The sequence below is a fragment of the Diceros bicornis genome, chromosome 4 (assembly GCF_020826845.1).
Source record: "Diceros bicornis minor isolate mBicDic1 chromosome 4, mDicBic1.mat.cur, whole genome shotgun sequence".
Lineage (NCBI taxonomy): Eukaryota > Metazoa > Chordata > Mammalia > Perissodactyla > Rhinocerotidae > Diceros > Diceros bicornis.
The window spans coordinates 84,299,981-84,321,740 of NC_080743.1; the positions used below are offsets into that span (position 1 = coordinate 84,299,981).

The 21,760-nt window shown below is 40.3% G+C and overlaps 1 protein-coding gene across 1 annotated transcript in view; it reads right to left on the bottom strand.

Moving 5' to 3' along the window:
* Window positions 1-21,760, bottom strand: part of LAMC1 (laminin subunit gamma 1) — a 126,634-nt gene that overhangs the window by 32,109 nt on the left and 72,765 nt on the right. Inside the window, exons 2-11 of the mRNA XM_058539906.1 lie at window positions 13,616-13,920; window positions 9,199-9,329; window positions 6,958-7,124; window positions 3,977-4,165; window positions 3,055-3,172; window positions 2,583-2,681; window positions 2,355-2,491; window positions 1,212-1,334; window positions 931-1,120; window positions 507-619 (exon numbers count right to left, since the gene is read on the bottom strand). Coding sequence (XP_058395889.1) covers window positions 507-619; window positions 931-1,120; window positions 1,212-1,334; window positions 2,355-2,491; window positions 2,583-2,681; window positions 3,055-3,172; window positions 3,977-4,165; window positions 6,958-7,124; window positions 9,199-9,329; window positions 13,616-13,920 — 1,572 coding nt within the window. The remainder of the gene's footprint in view (window positions 1-506; window positions 620-930; window positions 1,121-1,211; window positions 1,335-2,354; window positions 2,492-2,582; window positions 2,682-3,054; window positions 3,173-3,976; window positions 4,166-6,957; window positions 7,125-9,198; window positions 9,330-13,615; window positions 13,921-21,760) is intronic.

Genomic DNA, 21,760 nt, shown 5'->3' on the forward strand with positions numbered 1-21,760 from the left:
CCCTTCTACAGAAAAAGGTCCTCATCAAAAACCAAATTTTATAGGAAAAAATTTTAAAGGCATACTTAAAACAGTTTTATTTATCTAAAATTATAACAAATGTTCATTTGATAATTTATAATTTTTAATAACTTAGTCAACGGTTAAAATGGCTTGATAATTACACAGCAATAAATAAAAAGAAATGAAGATTAAGCAAAGTCAGCCAGTAGAATTATATTTAGGATTTTTAGAAGAATCTATTTACATATAAGGTAACCTCAATAGGCTTATTCATTATAAAACAATACTATTTAGTAATTTTAGCTAATTTTCTCTAGGTCCTTGAAAGTAGTTAAAAATGCATTATTTTTATACATAATTAATGAATAATGAGGCATTTTTATACCACTTATTTAAGGTCAGTCTTATGTATTAGGACTTTAGAGATAAACTTTTGCATTATTATAGATCCTTCTACCTAATCATCATCTTAAACAATTTTCCTAAATTATATCATAACTTACTTCTCTCACTATATGTCCCACGGATCTTGATAGAGGTCAAATTGTTTAGGAGCTTTTGAAATTCGAAAGGGGTAAGAGTAGGCCTCCAAGGGTAATCTGCTGCTTCATGGAGCCTGGAGAGAAAGAAAGGCCACATTAACCTCTTTAAGGACAATTCTGGGTGCTGAGAAAGCATTTCTAATTTCATTTATGCCACACACAATGCAATGCTCTGACAATCTAACCAAATCAGAAATGAGTCTATTGGTTTGACAGTACAATTGGAAAGAGTATAGGTCAACAAAGGGAAGGCTCCCTTTAACAAAGGCACCTTGATAACCAGAAATTTTTCTTCAGGATAAACCTTGAGGCCTGATAAGCTTAGATAAAGAAATCACTTTTATAATTCTGGTCAAGTCAGATTTTACAAAGAAGACCATCTTACCTGAAGATGTATTTCACGGTGGTCTCACTCGGATAGGAATTGCCCTGAGCAATCAAGGGCACAGATACTCTGAGGCCAGCTCCCTCAAGCACCAGGTCTTCTGCAGAGAGGCGAGTGTCTCGCCTGTCCACTCGAAAGGAGAAGGAGAAGTTCTGACCATAACTCAACACCTGCTTGCCCAAGAACTTCACTGGAAGACAGACACGATGGTGTGCAAGAATGTGAGAAGGAGACTAAATGGTATCCCACATCAAGGCAGACTGTTTCCTACCCTCACTTACCAGGAGCAATGAAGTACCTAGGAAAGTAGCTATCTGAGATGACGGCGATGTCTTGCCTCTCAGAGGACCACTCCAGTGATGCTTCAGAGCCATCCCTTTGTTCTGCATGCCACCCATCCTCATCTGCAAGCAGAGAATGTAAACACAAATGCTGTTACATTGTAAACATCCTGAATTCAGGTCCTCTATATTCCACAAAAATATATAGAAAATCATCAATAAAAGTTTTTTAATAAATGGATCCTACAACAGTACTTATATATGCTATACCCCTCAAGCTATATTTTGCTTTATTTTTATTTTATTTTTTTGTGAGGAAGATCAGCCCTGAGCTAACATCCGTTGCCAATCCTCATCTTTTTGCTGAGGAAGATTGGCCCTGCCCATCTTCCTCTACTTTATATGGGACACCGCCACAGCATGGCTCGACAAGCGGTGCGTTGGTGCGCACCCGGGACCCGAACCTGCGAAACCCGGGCCGCCAAAGCGGAGCGTGTGCACTTAACCACTTGCGCCACTGGGCCGGCCCCTACATTTTGCTTTATTTTATGTAACATTTATACTACGGTAAATTCTAAAATTGTATGTTTGTTTTCATTAAATTAAAAAGCCAAACAAGAAAAATCATGTACGTTAAAAAACATAAAGTGTTGCCACCATCAAAGAATCCTCAGAGTTACTGATTTTTTTAAAATACTGTAAGGGGCGGGCCCCGTGGCCTAGCGGTTAAGTGTGTGCGCTCCGCTTCTCCGGCCATGCTGAGGCCGTGTCCCACATACAGCAACTAGAAGGATGTAAACCTATGACATACAACAATCTACTGGGGCTTTGGGGGAAAATAAATAAATAAATAAAATTATAAAAAAAAAAAAAAAGGGGCCGGCCCGTGGCTTAGTGGTTAAGTGCACATGCTCCGCTGCTGGCGGCCCGGGTTCCGATTCCGGGCGCACACCAATGCACCGCTTCTCCGGCCATGCTGAGGCCGTGTCCCACATACAGCAATTAGAAGGATGTGCAGCTATGACATACAACTATCTACTGGAACTTTGGGGGAAAAATAAATAATTAAAAAAATAAAATAAAATAAAATACTGTAAATGTAGTCTTACAGTTCTAGGAGAGAGAAGGAAAGGTCTCAATTACCAATCTGAAAGGTAGAGGTTATAGAATAAACACTGTAGCCGACGGCATTTGTACAGACAGAAGAATGTCCAAAGCAGAAGCAGGGTGTGCAACCCCTGGGATTAGATGATTCCAGATTAAAAAATCCAGGTTTGCATCTGGAAAAGATAAAGATACAATTAGGTATTTTTTGTACTTGAAATAGGATAACAGAGAAAACACAATACAGCTGGAGAAAGAATGAGCTACCTCTCACAATTGAAGCCTTCAACATTGTCTTTGCAAACACATCTTCCCGTTTCAACATTACATTCATCTATGCTGCCAGAAGGATTACAAGAGCATGGCCTAACGGATGGAAAATGGAGAAAACAATGAGAGAGAGAAAGGAGGAAAAAAATTCAACTCTTCAAGTCAACCTTTTGTTTTACATGTTAATAGATTTTTTTAGAGGAATACATAATAAAGCAAAAGGAATCCTAAAGTCATTTTTATGTTTGGATTTGGTTTCAATCAAAGAAACCCATTGCATTTAGATATTTAAATTTCTGCCTAATCTCTGACAAACCAATCCTGGATCACCATTACAGTTAAAGTCTTGAATCTTGTTGACAATTATTGTGGAAATTATTATACTGCTGCAGATAAGCCACAAAATCTGTTATCATGAATAGACTACATTTAAATTCTGGCCCCTTTTCTGGTTTTGAAAACATCTTACCTGCATCCTGCCTCAGTGAGAGAATGGAATCCAGGCTGGCAACGGTCACACTTGTCACCCATCACTCCTGGCTTACAGCTACACCTGCCATAGCTATCACACTGTGTGCTGAGAGAACCTAAAATTTAAAGAGCTTGTCAACCACCAGTTATGAGTAAAAGTAATGTGTCAAAGAAAGAAAATTGGTAACTAAAACCAAGCCTGAAAACCCATATGTAACCTCTAGATGGTTACAGAGAGAATAAAGATCAAATTTTAAATCAGAATTCTCTCAAAATCATACCCTTTTAAGCCATGACATTTTAACTTTCCAGACACACACCCCTACTCATCAATGTTGCAAAACACTAACAAGTCATTCTGCACACAGTGACTGCATACAAGGCTAGTCACTTCTCTATGGACAAGCATAGGCTCTGTACGGTCCACGTCTAGAATTTCAGTATACACAGGCATGAACAACAAAAATAAAGGTCAAACTCTTGGAAGAGCAGAACGGACTAAGAGCACTTCACATCTCTGAACACACTCCGACATAATGAAAAAGTTCAGCCCTCTAAGGAGGTTAAGACTAAACAAAATCATTAACAAGGAAGAACTCACGAAGCAGCTAAGAATTTACAGTCAAAGTTCAAATGGTCTCTATGATCTTGTTGCTAATTATTTACAAATCCATTACTCAGGCCAACTCCACACTTTTATACACACTAGAAAATCATCTGGAAGTTCAACTTGCTTAAAGAGGTTGGAGGTGGGAGGCAGAGGCAGACTCAGTCATTTACACATTTACAATAACGTACACACTTCCATACGTAACGTGTGCAAACGCCTAGGAAACAAAGCTTTATTTTCTGGGGGTACAGGGAATGCTTATTTTGTCTTTCAACTCCTCAGGTTGAAGGAGACACTGCCTGTCGCTTACCAACAGGACTACAGTGGCAGGGAGAGCAGGCTTCGTTGTTCCCAAGGCGGAAGAAATTCTCCCGGCACCTCTCACAGTTGGCGCCATCTGTGTTATCCCGGCAGTTGGTACAGTGGCCACCATGGCCGGTGGACCGGTATAGCTCAGGGTCAAAGTAGCATTCCTGTGATCGGCCATTGCAGTCACAGGCTGTCGGCCAAAACATACGAGGTAAGTCAGATCCATGTTTCTTTACAAATAGCATTTTAAAAGACTCAGAGAACATCAAACCATAATTTCCCACATCTCTGTGACAGACAGGCGATGGCAGAGTAAGAATGACCACCAGATGCATTGTTCATTTAAAAAAAAAACAAAACAGTATGTCAATAGTTTAGATAGTCAGGTACCACCTGAAATGTTCATCCTTAACAAAAATAGCATCGTCATAGGGTACAAGGAATTCCTATACTTTGAAAGGAATCTTGAGGTAATTGTTCGCATACAAGGAAAAACCAAGTCGGGGGCCGGCCCGGCGGCGCAAGCAGTTAAGTGCGCGCGCTCCGCTGCGGTGGCCTGGGGTTCGCCAGTTCGGATCCTGGGCGCGCACAGTCACATTGCTTGTCAGGCCATGCTGTGGCGGCGTCCCATGTAAAGTGGAGGAAAATGGGCATGGATATTAGCCCAGGGCCAGTCTTCCTCAGCAAAAAGAGGAGGATTGGTAGATGTTAGGTCAGGGCCGATCTTCCCCACAAAAAAATGAAAAAAGAAAAAAAAAAAGCCAAGTCAAATAATTTTTCTGAATCTTTATCCTTCATTTTAATACCAACTCCAAGAACAAGATGCCAATTTATATGCAGGCTGCAATTTAGCTTAACTTTTCAGGCCTTAGATGATTCAAATATATTAAGACACTAACTTTCAAAGTGCCAGATTACTTGCATATCTAGACGGGGGTAACCTGAGACATGTGGGTTAAAATTAGTGTCTCTGTGGAGGGAAGCAGAATTGAAGGGAAATCTAGTCCACCAGATACAGCCACTGGGCAGCCACGATGGGAACTGGGTCAGCTGTTAAGAACTATATTCCCTACAGGGCACAACCATACTATAAGAACAAGCAACTATACTCACAGAAATTCTTTATTATATTTATATTAAGATCATTTTCTCAGAATTATTGATTCTACCCAAAGTAGAAGCAGTCTCTTGAGCACTAAATAAAAATAAAGTTTTATTTGATTTCAGATGGATCAGGAGGTTGTTTTAAAAAAAATATTTGAAGCTATGTTTTTTTCTTTTTCCCCCTCCCTTCCTTTACAATCAGTTCTTTTATAGCATTATGCTTGAAAACTTTTTAGAAACTTGAGTCACTGGCACCAAAAGTCAGAGTTGTGTTAAGTAACTTTTATAGTTCCCTTTCCCTTCTTCATTAGCTATTTATTTATTTCTCTTCCCTCAAGCCTCCCTAGACTATCCCGCAGTCAACGCAGCCCATCCCCACCTAAATTGTCTGGTGCTCTGAGACTATGAAGCAGAGCAATTCCTGTGTCTACACTGTCCTAATCCACAGCTAAAATAGATGCTGTGTCTCCTTCATCATCAGCTGGTAAGAGAGAAGGCAGCTGTAATTTTCTCTTCCCTGACCCCAGCATCCTGACAATACTGCAGTATTGTCACAACCTCCAGAAACTTCACTCTTCGGGGGGTCAGAGTGCTGAAGGGACCAAGGAAGAAAGCAAATTGACTTAGTTCCTCATCAAAGTCCTAATTTAGCTACAGTACTCAGTTCATTTGCTAGTGGTAAGCTGGCAATATGCTGAACTTGTCTTTCTCATAACTAGATAGACTCAAAATATGACCACATAATTAAGCAGAATACTTTTCAAACACACGTGTACATTTACTTAGATGTCACATCTTAGGAGTATTTCATTCTTTCTTTTACCAACTGTTATCATGTAGCTTCTAACACTGGATACTACTACAGTTCAGTAAAAGAACTAAAGAAGCTGAAGCAAGTGCTTAGGAATGCAAGAGGAGGCTGTAAAATTTATCAGCAAATCTGAGATTGGTTGAGGGAGAGAAAAGATGAATACGAAAATCTGCTCCAGGCAGCTAATGGAAATAGTCATGAGTCAAGATATCAGTCCTTTCTCAAGATTTCTGCCAATAATTCCTGCAAGTTCAGAGGGTCTTCTTTCTTATTTCCTTTATTCCCAATAGAGTATGATAAGAAATATTTGTAAGGGCATAAGAAAATTATAGCCCCTTTGAAAGTTTCTTATTTTTAAGCCCTTGGCAAATCATGATTACATGGTTTCATGGTTCCTTTCTCCTGAGAGTCCTTTCTCTATCTGTTCAAAATATACCAAGCCATTATGAAGGGATAAACAATGTGTAATCTTTTTCATTTTACCCTTTCCTAGGAATACTAGGATCTGCTCTTCCTCCCAAAGCCACCCACCTCTACATGGAGGGAGTGGGAAAATTCTCCCCATTGGCCCTTTAGTGAGATAAAGATAAAATAATTTTGAGAAATAATCTTTTAAATGACAGACTTAGTCTAGAACTCAACATACCTAACCCATGTTAATCAATCACCTTGGCTGCTTGAGTAAATGAGCATTGGTAAGAAAAAGAATATTTTAAAGGGCAAGAAAGACAAGACTAGAGAAACCATATTTTGGAGTAGGCTACCCTGGCCCAGTATTTGGATGTAAGTAAAGTTCCAGACCTTGAAGATGTTGCTCCCACTCTGGTACATGTGTTCATAAAGGAAACACAAACCTAGCACAGTTTACATTTATAGCCAATTGCCCTCATCTGTGCTTTTCCTCTGACATGCATGCAGGTTACTGTTTTACACTCTCAAATCATGGAAGAAGCACTGCCTTTCAGAGTTTTCCTTTCAAAGAGGAATAAAAAGAAGTCACCCATTCCTTCTTCCACCTCGGGAAGTCCTCAAGACAGTTTAACAGACTGATGCCAAGGGGCACTCACGCAAGCATTCACTGGCACTCTCGGCAGTTGCCCTCCTCCATGGCCGGTCATTGAAGAAAGGAAGACACTTTTCGCAGTCCACTCCGTAAGTATTATGTTTGCAGTTACACACCAGTTTGTCAAATTCATTCTTCACACACTCGCTTGCATGTCCGTTACATTTACACCTGGGAAGAGAAGAGACATTCAAACATATGAGAGCTACAAAGTCCCAGGAATGGATGCAGAAAAATGATGTACACAGAGAACTAAAAACAACGTCAGAATGTTTTTGAGTTTTACCACTCAAAACGTGTAAACTGAGGAACTAAGCAAGATTAAGCAATGGCTGTTTGAGTTTTCAGGTATGAAGAATAATTAAACAAGCAGAAAAAAAAGATATCTTTATTTAACAGGGGATGGGGTGTTAGTCAGACATGAGAAGAAAGTCTCTAACAATTTGAGGACCTCTGTAGCATCACTTCCTGAAGTCAAATGTGTGTGTCCAGAGGCAGCCAAGCGTAGTGGTCAAGACGAGCACAGACTCTGAAGCCAAGCTGCCTGGGTTTGAAACCCTGCCCTGCGACTTACTGATGGAACTTGACCTCTGTGCCTTGCCTTTAAACCAGGGAAGAGAATAATGTCTATTTCACAGGGTCATTGGGAGGATCAAGAAGTTGCTTTATTTATGTGCTGAGGATTGCGCGGGCACATAACAAGCCCATCATTATGTCAGCAATATTCAGTATTCCGATCCGAAGGTAGCGAGAGACGTTAGATACCTCACCACCACATGGATCTCTGTTAGCCTAATGCTCCCTCAGGTTCTTTGCGGCAAGAATCCCTGAAGAGGATATCATAAACTGAATTAAACTAAACCTGCAGGTACAATCATAAACTACACTCACGGAAATCCCCAGGAATACTATCCTGTGCTCTGGTGCACTGATATTTCTCTCACTTGCTTTCCTAAAGACAGCAATCAGTTCCATAGCTTCAACTACCACTTAATAGTATACCCAAACACTTCTGAACCATCTACAGTGCACCAGGATGAGTCCCAAACTTATATCTCCAGCTCTCTCATCTTTCTCCCAAGCTCCTATCCTTGACTGCTGCACAAGTTTAGATGTCCCCCATGACCTTTTATGACCACATTTTATGTCTACAACTAAACTCTTCATCTCCTCAAATCAGTTCATCTTCTTCATTTACTTTGTTAATGGTACTACCATTCTCTTGATCACTAAACCTTAAAATCATCTTTGACTAAAATCTTGATAATTCTTCCTTCAAAACAAAATGCATCCCTATGCTGCTTTCCATTCTACTGTCACCACCCTAATGTCAGGCCTTTGTTGTCTAACACCTAGAACACGGCATCAAATAGGAATATAAATGATCTTGATCACACTCTATTCTCACCCTGCCCGCATATTAATCTTCCTAACCTACTGTTTTGACAACATAGCCCTACTTCAAAAAAGTACATAATTTCTCCTTGGTTACAGATTTTATCAATTTTCACTGAGCATCAATCGCATACCAGGAACACTGCATACAAAAATAACGCTTCTGGCTCTTGAGACCTCATAGTCTAACAAAGGAGAGGTAAGTCTAAGATTCTTAGCCTGCTGTCTAAGCTTTCTGGCCACAAACTCTCTCTCTGGTTTCTAACTCTACAAATTCATATAAGAGATTTTCCTTAAGTCAAGTAAGTTTATATTCTCCCAAGTCCAAACTTTTGCTCATAACATGCCCATTCTCCTGGACCCAACCCAGACATCCTCCCCACTCATCCAAATCCTACCCATTCTCCAAGATCTGGCTCAGATCCCATTTGCTTCTCTAGCCTGACAGTTCTGTATTGTTCTCTGACATATGGCATCTTTTCTAGTGCTGCTTGATCTTTTTATCTAAAACACGTAACTGTACTAGTATTTAATTTTTCACATATTCATACATCACCTGCCCTGTTCATTTATAGGATCCTAGAAGGTCGGGTCCTTCTCAGTAGGCGAAGGTCAGTCTTACACTTCCTCAGTATCTTCATAGTGCCTACCATGGAGCTTTGCACTTAAACATTCAATAAGAATTCACTAAGTGTGTTAATTTAACACAGTTTTAGAAAACTTAATTACTTTGTTTCCAGGATAATGAGAAGGTCTAACAACATTATTAAAATAGTTGTAAACAAGTTGCTACACTCATTTCTAAACCAAAGCTCAATCACTTTCAAGGCTGATCTAATAGTTTACTTACCTACCACCTACAGCGAAATCAGAGATTGCATAATAATAGGACTTGAGGACTTTGGGGTCATTAAACACTTCGTCTCCGAAAGTGTTCAGGCGATTGAGAGTTACTCTGATGTCAGTGGCAGTTACCCATTCCTGTCAGAAAACAAAAGACAAAAACAGAAAAGACAGGTAAAGGGATGGAAGATGAAGACATAAACGTCACAAAATTTTCTAAACAGTTAATGTATCATGTAACTAATGTTCTCTTCTAGCATTAAATCTATTATAATACTCGTGACTCCTTTAATTTCCTAATGTTTTTCTCTTTCTTGACTCATCCCTTCTTCGATCTAAGTTGTTACTTTATCACTCAGAGTTCCAAAAAAACAGGAATAATACTAGTTTCTTCACAAGGCTGTTGAGAGGCTTAAATGAAATACACTTTTAAATGCGGTAGTCAGTACACACGTCCCTTCTCTCCAGTCTGTATATACACCCAAATCCAGTCAGAGATACCAGCAGAAAGCACAAGTAGCAAGCACCACACTTGTTCTAGATATGCTGGTCATTGCTTCCTCCTGGCCATTTTATACCATCTCTCTCTCCCTCCAAACCCAACTCATTACTGACAGATCTGAGAGAGATAGCTAAGTACAAAGTATAGAAATGTACAGAAATCATTACACTGGCCTGGACCAATCAGATACAGTCTTTGTTTGTCCTGACCCTTCCCACAATGTCACTTCTCTATGATGCCTTCCCTGGCCACCTTATCTAAAATTGCTTCCCCCCGTCCCAACTCCCTATTTCCCTTCCCTGTTTTATTTATGTTGTCTGTTTCCACCACCACTACCAGATCGTAAGCCCCACAAGGGCAGGAATTTTTTGTTTTGTTCAACACAATTTCCCTAGTGCTTACCATACAGCAGGTGCTCAAATAACATCTGACAAATGAATGAATTTGAAGAAATCACAGCTGATCAAGTTGGCAAGCGTACCATAATGGCAGAAGACAAAAATGAAGGTTGTACAGTTTTTCCCTAGGTTTTACGAGATCTAAGCCTTTATAATAAATGCCTTTTCACTGAGCTAATTTTAGACAGATGCTTACATCTGTGGTGGATTGTTATAATAATGATCCCAATGAATCATGTCTGCCAGTGTCCACACCCTGTGGAGTCCCTTTCCACGCTGATTCTAGGCTTGGGAATGTGACCTGCTTTGGCCTGGCAGACGTCAGCAAATGTGACACAAGCAGAGAGTTGATAAGCACTTGTGCCCTGGGACTTTCCCTCTTGGAATATTTCTACCATTACATGAAGAAGTCTAGTCTAGCCTCCTTGAGGATGTAAGGACCACTGGGAGAGAAACCCAGGTCCCAGGTGACCTGCCAGAGAGTGAGCCCAGGCCAACACAGAATCATAAGAAATAATAAATCAGGGTTGTTTAAAATCATTAAGTTTTAGAGTGGTGTATTACATATACCCACCCAAAGATACCATTTCCACTTTAAGTCCTCTCCTGGGACTGCACATCAGAATCACCTACAGAGACGTAAGAAGCAAGTGCAGAGCTGCAGGCATCTATGTTTTCCAAAGGCTCCTCATGAGACTGGGAGGCACGCCCCTGACTAAGAACCACTGCTTAAACCACGCCAAACACCTGGCGTATATAACAACATAGAGAGCTCATAAAAGCTAATCTCCATAGAGCCTCCAAGTATAATTAGAAAGGAGAAGAGACGATGATTTCACTGAATCCAAACTTGGAACTCCAATAACAACTCCCACTCACAGCCACAATGTTAGGAATCTTTTAGTCGTCTGTAATGTAAATAGCTAAACATATCTCTGTGTTTAATGCTTATTATATCTTCTACAGACTGCATCTTCATCGCAGTTCTTCTTGACCAAAAGCTTCTCAAGGGCTGAATCTAAGCCTTTTTTTTTTTTCACAATGGGCACCTTAAAAAGAACAGACTCTGGAGCTAGACTTTCCAGGTTTTGAATCCCAGTTCTGCCACTTCAAACTGTGATTTGGGGCAAGGTATTTTATCCTTTCTGGGCCTCTGACTCCTCATTTGTAAAATGGAGATGATAAAAGCACTTTAAGAGTTAGATCTAAAGGGCTTAAAAAAATTCTTGGCATATTATGGCACATTAGAGTAAGTGTTGTAATAAATGCTAATTATTATTATAAATCAATACATGCTTAGTAATATTCATATACAATGAAACCAGGAAAGGTTTCCTCTCCCATCTGGGAGATCACAGCATCTGGGATCAGACGCCTAGGGAGCAATGAGGTGAGAGGCTGACTTCCTCTCTCCTCATCGTCAGATCAGCTAAAAGTCAAAGCAGTTAAACCTCCTTGGCAATGGGATATCAGAGCCAGAGTTCTTACATCCAGAGACACATAGTTAGTGTTTTTGCATAATGGTAACAACTGACCAAATCTATTGCAGATGCCCATAGCATTTTTATCACATTTAGTCTCATAAGTTCCTACAGCATAAAAAGTAACAAATATTCAGAATTCCTATAGCTCGGAGAACTGCTTCAAGACAGGCTGACAAGGCGTACAGTTAGCAAAATGCCAGAAAACCACAGTCACAACATTACGTCACTGCTTTTTCCAACTGACTATACAGTTGCCTCTCTAAGACAGTAAAATAAAATAGTTTACGTAGGAAGAAACAAAGCTAGCAAATGTTTGCTAGTTGACCAACTTAAAGAGCATACGTAGATCACTTCTCTCCTAGGCATTCAGTCTCCTGTTTTTTCATTGCTCAAAGTCAGCTATTCTTTCTGCCACTTATTTTGAGCACATCTTATTGCCAACGCAAGAAACACTTTTCTGAAAGGCCTTTACAAACATATTCACTGCTCACCATAACCTCGGAGTTTACCAAGATCAAGATTTATGATCTCCTAGCAACCTACAGAAATACAATGGAAGGGAAGAATTGGACCTGCAGAGAAATATACTCTCATCTTCTGCCACTGCCCAAAACCATACAACCAAATTAGAAAGAAAGTTCTTGAACATAATCAATTCCAGAGAGAAAGAATGAGAAGACACAAAAGCATAAAGCCCTGAAAAACCAGGAGATTCCCTACTGAGAAATCACAACAGCGTCTCAAAAAATGTACAAAGCATTTGCAAACACACATTCAGTATTTCTTGTCTCGGTCAACTAACACGGGCTGCCCCCATTTAGATGTTAACTTTAGCCATATGACTGAAGCATCTCCAATTCTGTGTGAAGGTGCTGAGTACGGCATGAGGCTCACCAGTCTCTCCATAACCAAACAGTCAGAACATAAGAAAAGTTCACAGAAATCTAAGCAACACAGAAAGAGTCCATATTACGGTGTATAAGGAATATGCAAACAGAATTCATGAGAAAAAAGAAACCTTTAATTCCTTCTATTGTTAAACAGGGAAAAGTTTCTATCACAATGCTTAAGCACTATACTAGGGGTACTGATTTATATAAATTTATATCCTGTTACAAACACCAATGCTTTTAGGTGACGAAGAGTTTTCATAACGATTGGCAACGGTACCAGACAAACCCAATCAAAATTTCCTTGCACAATAACGCAGGAAGGTGTCGTTCTTAAATATCTCGCTTCAATCGTTCTCCCTTGCTAATTTTAAAAAATAATTTTTATTTCGTCAAATCAAAGAATAAGTAAGAAAGGATGCACGAAAACTGGATAGATTAGTTCAAATACCCTCTTCAAAAGGTCAGAAGCAAAATGTTTCCACCTCAAGTATAGACACTAAAGTTAAAATTGTTCAATTTTTTAAAAAACAATTTGTAAAGCTTACATCCCAGGATATATCTGCAAGTGCATGAGAACATAAGAGCAAACATCAACTCGGCAGCAGGAACAAAACTACTTCCTTCACTTATTAAGAGTAGACAGGAGAGCAGAATAGAATCCAGCTGTCTATCTTGCTGGAGCAGACTCTACTCCTACCCCTAACCTCAGCCATGGGACCAAAGGCCCTCACTACAACAATCTTCCTGGGCCGGCCCCGTGGCTTAGTGGTTAAGTGCGCACGCTCCACTGCTGGCGGCCCGGGTTCGGATCCCGGGCGCGCACTGACGTACCGCTTCTCCGGCCATGCTGAGGCCACGACCCACATACAGCAACTAGAAGGATGTGCAACTATGACATACAACTATCTACTGGGGCTTTGGGGGGGCGGGGAAAGGAGGAGGATTGGCAATACATGTTAGCTCAGAGCTGGTCTTCCTCAGCAAAAAGAGGAGGATTAGTATGGATGTTAGCTCAGGGTTGATCTTTCTCACAAATAAATAAATAAATGAAAAGTCAAAAAAAGTTAAAAAAAAAAAAAAAACAATCTTCCTCTACTCTGTACATGGAAGAACTAACGGGCTCCAAAGCCAATTTCCAGATGCCTACCTGAAGCACAGGGCTATTGTCAAAGTTGTAGGCACTGGGCCTTCCTTCAAGGGTTGAAAAGGCCACGTTGCCCCCGGTGAGAGGGGAAATGTCACTGAATTCATCCGTGCACAAGGCCTGCTGCTCATCCCCTCCTGTCCTGATGAAGCCACGGTTTGCCTTCAAGTAGGTGTTCTCGCAGGAGCCGCTGTAGTACTGGTAAGGAATCCAGGGCCCATCTTCCCGTGTGCGCTTGTAAATGGCAAAGCTCTCTGGGCGGCTGGTGTGGAACTTGAGGCGCACATATGTGATATCAAAAGCTTTTCCTGTGGGACAAACACACCAAAGGTCATAAGTCATATGTACGCAGCAAACAAATACCCTCTATTCCCAGTTTGTTTTGGAACTTAACAAAGAAAGAGGATACAAACCACCCTGTGCATACTAGACTAGGAAGGTTCCAGCACACCCAACACATTGGTTGTGTCCAGCAGGCTATTCTAAACCTGGAAACAATGTGCATTTTCCCGCAGAAATGACAAGTTAATAGTTGGGTTCATAAGTTGGCTCATAAAAGCCTGTTCACCGCGTGCATTGTTGACATTTTGTTTGCCGTGAAAAATGGAAGCATATATCAGCACTGTACTCACACTATTAAACAAAAATAAAATTCAATTAAAAGGTGCATTTATTCTTAATGCTGGTGCTTCAGTAAAAACTTAATTAAAAGATAGAAAAGAAAATACTTGCTGACCTTCTAAATGGGCCTTCTGGGCACTTTCAAAATTTTTAAAAACTCATTCTTTGTTAACTGTAATATTACTTCTTGATGCAGGAAGAATATGATCAGCACTATTCCATTGATCTGACTCTATTTCTCAACTGGTCCAGATCTTAAAAGAGAGATTTAATGAACTGTCCCCCATATACTTGAAATGTACCCACACACATACAATCTTGAACACAAAGGCATGCGGCATGATGGAAAGAACACAGGACAGGGCATTGTGAGACCTGAGTTCAGGTCCTGGCTCCTTCAGTCACTAGCTGTGTGATTTCTGCGCCACCATTTTCCCCTCGGTAAAAATGAGGATGATAACCCCTGAGCCTCCTATCTCAGAGCTGTTGGAAAGTCAAACTGAGATCTTGCATATACTTAATTAACTGTAAAACTCTTTGTTATACAAATATAAGGCATTATTATAATAGGGTTTAGAAGAAAATTCCTGAACTAGGATCCTGGATATGTTCACACATAAGTGTCTGATTGTACCAGGGACTACCTGGTACAGTTGCCAAAGAATATTATACAAATCCAGATCTTCTACCTAGGATGCAGAACAACATTTTGCCTGGACACAGGTCATGCAAATATGGTTTACAACCATCCTGTTAAAAGAATGCAAATTTAACCTGTATTTCTTTACTGTGTCAAAATGTCAAGATGTCACCTTCGAATGAGGGCGAGGTTATAATACAGTATCTATGGCATTCCAGAGACTATCTAAGACATTCCAGAACGCTAAAACAATTTAGTTTTACTCAGGAGTAGGTGGCTTGGGATGTTCAAAGACTTACTCACTAATCTGTGGATTACAGATTACCCTTGCTTTTCTCCTCTGTCTACACTTCTGACATCTCATTGTTCTTTAGCAACCCAACCTGCAGGAGACTGGATCAAAGGAGAGAAAGTAAAATGGTTCAGGGCATCCTGTGTTCCAGACCAAGATCTGCACCACAGAGCCACACTCTGAAGGAAACGGGCATATGTAGTCACTCGCACTGCTGCCACAGACACAGAGCAATGGGTGGCAGAACATCCAGAAAGCAACTTCGCTGGCATTAAACTTCGAAGCAGCCTAGGTTGCCGGTGCTGGCCTTACCTCACCTAGTCTTGTTTTCAGAGCTGCCTTTCTCATTCTAACCTACAGCCACCGTTGGAAGAGAAAAAGGGCTCTGTGGCAGTCTATAAAGGAGGCTCACGCATTCCACACAAAACAGCCACATGCATGCCCTCGGAGCTGCAGTCAATCCAGTAGGGGATATAGATCTCTGCAATTCCATGTGATGAGTGCTATGACAGGGGAAGTGCATAATGTTTTGGGAACATGTAGGAAAGTCACCTAACATGGATTTGAGAGGTCAAGAAACATTTTCTAAAGGAAGTGACATCTAAATCCAAGACCTACAGAATGCTAAGTAATTAGCTATGCAAACAGGGATCAGATAAAAATTTATTGTCCAGGCAGATAAAATAGCATGTATGAAAGCCCAGAGGACACAGAGGAGTGACCACCAGAGGAACTAGATTTGTGTAGTATAGCTAGTATTGAAGGTAGTGGCTGAAGGTGAGCTAACTAGGAAGTAGAGCATGCCAGGCCTAAGGCCATGTTAAACAGCAAGTTCAACTTAAGGGCAATGGCAAGCCATTGAAGGATTTATGTCAGGAAATACATGATCAGATTTGATTTTCAGAAAGATCACTGTGGCCACTGTGTGCAGATTAGGTTGGAAGGGACAGGACTAAAGATAGGGAGAATAGTTAAGAAGATGTAGCAGAAATCCTGGAGAGATGACAATGGCTGAACTAAGAATAGGGACAGCTGGAATGGAGAGAAATGAATGGATCTGAGAGAGATGTAGGAAGCAGATGTCAATAGCAACTCGGTAACTGATGGAGGGTGACAGGGAGCAGGAGCCACTTCTGAAAGCCTCCTCTACTTTTACCCTGTTGACGTTCTGTTTCATTGTCAAAGCTTCTTTTACTAATTCCATAAGGTGGAAGAATTAAAAATAGCATTCAGTTTTCCAGTTTAAAAACAACCAAATGGAGAGTAGTACTACCCAATGAAATAGAGAACAGAGGAGGTTAAGCAGGATTGGAGGCAGGGGCAGAGCGCAGGATGGGGAGACGAGTTCAATTGTGGATACACTATTTTTGAGGTGTCTGCGGGTCAGCTAGACAAGAGGAAATGTCTAGTAGGGTGTTGGATGTGTGTAGTCTGAAGGCCCCAGAGAGACGTCTGAGTTAGATATCTAGATCTGGGATTCATTAGCATGTAGATGGATAATGATTTGGGAATGGCTGAGACCAACGAGGCAAGTGTTTTGAGTGAGAAGGGAGCTGACTTTCGAGATCATGCTGAGGAGCATGAACATTTAAAGCACAGAGAGAAGATGAGACAACAGAGGAGACTGCGAAGGCCAGAAGGAGGATGACAAGTAAAAGAGTACAAATGTCATGGAAGCCATGAAAGTTTTAGGGAGGAAATAATCAATGGTGTTAAAATCTGCTAAGAGAGTCGAGTAAGATAATGACTAAGAAGTGTTTGTTGGCTTTCAGCCACAAAGAGGTCACTGCTGTGCTTAGTGAGAGCAGTCCCACGGGCAAGGATCATGAGGGGTTGGAATTGAGGATGAACGGCAGATAGGAGATGGGAAAGTAGACACAATGAGTGTAGTCAACCTATTATAACATCTGGCTAAAGGGGAGGACAAAGAGGAGAAGATGATAGTTGGAGCGGATATAGGGTCAAGGGAAGATTTTTCTCTTTCTTTCTTGTTTTTTAGATAGGAGATACAAGGTTGTACTACATGCTGTTGTGCTTGAGTCAGCAGAGAGAGAAAGACAAAACGTGGAAACAAGGCTGGGGAACAAGTGATTCAGTGCTGGTGAAAGGACTGGCTCCATACAGGTGGTAACCTGCATCCTCGCTTTCTATTTGGTGCAAATACAAGTGGCTCTGTAGGTTTTAAGGAATGGAAGTTGAAAGAGTTCTAACTGTTGACTTTAATTTTCTTTGCAGTAAAATCAAAGAGTACCTGCTGAGGGGTTGGGAGCAAAGCCAGTGCGGAATGTTTGGTGGGGAATATTTGAAGAGAGTGTAGAAACTTCATAAGAGCCACTGTAAAGACTAGCAGAGACAGCTGACTAGAGAAAAAGAAGGCTTGCTGGGCAGAGACAAGGCTGCCGAGAAGCGGGTGGGAGGGCATGACTTTGTAGTGACATCTTTGTGGAGGTGATTTTCTATAGCAGCACTTAGCATCCCCTTTCCAGATGCAATGAAAGGACGATAAGACAAGAGAACTAAAGTTACTTCAAGGAATTTGGAATCTAATCTGAATAAATAAGGAAGCAAATACAGAAAACGGAGTGGAAGAGTCAAGGCTTGAGTTATCTGTGCTCTCCGGAATTACCTGTAACCATGGATAATCAAGAACTGGAAAACTAAGGAGCTAGCTTTTATTCCGTTAAACAGCTACAATTGAGACCTACCATGTGCGTGCTCTCTCTCTCTCTCAACATACTTCCCTACTCTTTATGTGTCCATCCTACTCATTTCACAGTTGACAAAGTAAGATGATCTAGCTAAATGGTAGACGAAGAGAAAACAGGACCAGGTCTCCTGATTTCCAGTCCAATGACAGCTACTATACTATCTTCACGCTGTGGGAGCACGCAAAAGTAGACAGTATGACTTGAAGGTAAAGAGTCTCAGCCAAACAATTAAGAAAATCAGTTAAGTACATGTCTGGAAAGTATTTCAGCAACGATACAACTAGAACATCTTCCACCCCTCACCTCACGTTCATGCACAAGACAACTAGCCATGGATATATACACACCCTCAAGAAAATACCTTCTGAATGTTCTACTGCCTCCCCCGTTACTCCACCACATTCCTTCCATAAACAAAAAGACTCAAGTGCAGATGTTTAGAATGAAGCACACAAAATTAACTAATACTTCCTGCTCTGAATCCTAGTTCACGCTGGCTGAGGGAATGAGAGAAGGGGAGGGGGCCGCCTGAACAATGAGAATCCAGCCTTTGTTCACGCAAGGCCAAGCCAAGGAATTTTGCTTAAGCCTCCTACATGGTGAAGTATTTCTAATCTCTCTGAGTAGGGAAGAAACCCTTCCTGTCTTAGAATGGGATTCAAGTACTGACCGCTGGAGAACATAAATGCTTCTCTTGTTATGTGCAGCTCAGAAGAATTCCATGAGGATCTTGTGAAACAGCCTCCTTTACAATGAAGTAATGAATGACAATGGCCACACAGAATTTTACGAAACTTCAAAATGCCCTTCCACGGCCTGAATTAGACGAAGCAAACTAGTTCATTCTAAAGTATCAAATTAGGAGTCACTGATTCACTATTGTTCTCATGTGCTAACTCCTTAGAATCAGAAAATGACTGTTCTTACAGTCAGACTAGATCTTAGGAATATAGAACTTTAACAAGGTTGTTGCACATAAAGTCAATTAGAGATGGTAGACGTCTAGGCTACTAAATGGGATTCTCCAAACAGTTAACACAAACAGTAGTCACAGAAAGCAACTATTTGAAAATGTTTTCAATTTTGTTAGTATAACTGCTGGCTGAAATAACAGTTCCCAGGACAACGTGTACAGCTGTGTACCAGCTGTTATTGTTCCACCTCGGCAGATAGATTGTACAAATACGGCCTCGCCAATCAAGATGTCCCAGGGCCAAGTTAATGCTGAATATGGGATCCTCAAGTAGACAGAGACTGATGATCGGAAAGCATGAAGAGGAACAGTCAAGCGCATACAGCATGTGTTGATGTGGTCTGGGCACATGGAGTCATTCCAACTGCTAGAAAACGCAGTCCTAACTGCCTGTTGAAAGGCTAGTTTCTATTGCCTAAAACTCATCTTCAAAATAGATTATTTTTTAAAACTTATTATTCCGTTCCTTTCCCTTAAATTTCAGGGCTCCTTTTTCACGGCCTCTCTCTTGTCAGTCAGCTAAATGCCAGCAGTTCAAGGGGGCAATCCCATAGGAAGCACATCTAAATCAGCACAACTTACAAATGAGAACAAGTAACCTTTATAGCTATAAATACTATATATAATATAAAATAGTCATTTTTAATTAAATTTATTAAAACAAATGCAATGGAATTTACAATTTGAGAAAGCGTCCCTTTCAAATGAATAAACAAAAGGCTTAAAGGGTGCAAATTTCCCGAGTACATGCAATAGGCCTTCTTATCACACATGGGCCACTGTCATGACAGAAAGACACACTGAGATGAGTAAGTGCTGGAATATGGAGAGTTTCAATTCTAAGCTGTCACAACAAAATATAACAAAGCAGGTAGACAAAAGAGAAGTGGTGAAGATAATCACTTAGAATTTTTTAAAAAGCTAATAAAATTCTATACCAAAGGCTATTTATAAAAATAATGGTGTGGCTATAAAAATGCAGCTAAGGGGAAAACAAAAGTTTTGAAATTAATTGGTATGATTTGGGGGAAGATAAAGCCATAATCTCTTAGGGAAACTAGATGTTTCCATGAAGTACCAAATTTAAAGTTTAAGCCAAAGAAGACAGCCCTACTCTCTCTTCATCACCCTCTAAATGACCAATTGATGTAATTGCTGAATAAGACCATGGCACTAACCTAGTGTTGCAATCCTCAAAAAATAAAATCTTTCTGCTTGTATTGCCCAACTGCAACATCCAAAAATGCCCTATGCTCTTCAGCAAATCAAGGGGTCAAAATCGATTTGGATTAGGGGCCAGCTCAGTGGCATAGTGGTTAAGTTCGTGCGTTCTGCTTCGGTGGCCCAGGGTTCGCCGGTTCGGATCCTGGGCATGGACCTACTCACCGCTCATCAAGCCATGATGAGGTGCCGTCCCATATAGAAGAGCCACAACTCTACAACTATGAAACACAACTATGTACTGGGGCTTTGGGGAGAAAAAGAAAAAAAAAAAGAGGAAGATTGGCAGCAGATGTTAGCACAGGGCCAATCTTCCTCAAAAACAAAACAAAACAAAACAAAAATTGATTTGGTTTAACACACTAACTAAACATGAGCCCATCAGACAGCCATTACGTGAACAGAGAGAATTCTTAACTGAGCATAGAATATCAAACAGTCTTAGAGGGTAATTTCAAATAGGTGGACATTGTTAGAGGCTACAGATTTTTTCCATTATCAAAACATAAGATAAATTTACCCTAATTTGTATATCTTTGTCATTTTATTTGAAATCTTCACCAGAAGAGACAAGATTCCCAAGTGAAATTCCAAGCCAAGAACTGGGCATATGCCTTATTAACCCAAACCTCATGCTTACAAGACTCGATCCAGCCCTAATTCAGGCTAGTAGGTCACAAGAATGCCTGAAATCCTTGAGTCGAGCTAAAGGAATGAAGCCAGCATTTACTCCCACTCATCCAAGCTGAGGCAAAAAATCCACTCTGCTGAACAACAGAGTTCTAACACAAGGAATCGTCTGACGTGGGATTTAACGGAGTCACATAAGGAAAGCAAGGTAGTTAATTATAATCTAAGGAAATAAAATAAAGAAATAAAAAGGTAATGAAATATAAGCTGTATAAGTAAAACCCATATTTTAAAAATGTCTAATTGTTAAGATACAAAAAGGAAAAAAGACACCATAATTTTATGGGAAGCTATTTCTTATTCTGTGACATCCATATACTACTGAGAATTGGCTATTTTCTGGCTTTCATCCATAAAAGAAGAGTGACGAATGATAAAAGAATAGTGAGAAATCTGACTGGAAAAAAAAAAGAGATTCTAATATATAGTCATAATGGTACAATAATAGACTAAGATTGACTCTAATAAACCTTCCTGACACACACACACAGTCACAGAAAGTTAACCAATAGTGTACTTTTATTTATTCAACAACTATTTGCTAAGTGCATTTAAGTGCAAGTCCAGCAAGACAAGTGATTTAGAACAGCCAATTCTTCATTTTGCTAGAATGCCTTTTACTCTCCAGTTTCTTTAATTCCTAATAAACTTTGCTCCTTATTCCTCTAGATCATATACTATTTGCACCTGTTCTCAAGAGAAGAAATAAAATAACTACAATTACCTAAAATATCTTAAATACTAAAATGTCTTTCTCAGTTTTCACAATTGCTTAATTTCTTACCACAGCCACGCATTAGGTCAAGGTTAACAGCCATAACTGGTCTTGATAATTGCAAGCCCAAATTCTTCCATTCGTTCAATAAATATTGAGTACCTACTATGTCACTTTTCTAGGCACTGGGGCTACTGCAGAGAATAAGACAGACAAGGTCCTAACTTTGTAGGGCTTACAGTGCAGCAGGGGATGGGGGTGCGTAAGGGATAGATAAACAAAGCAAAA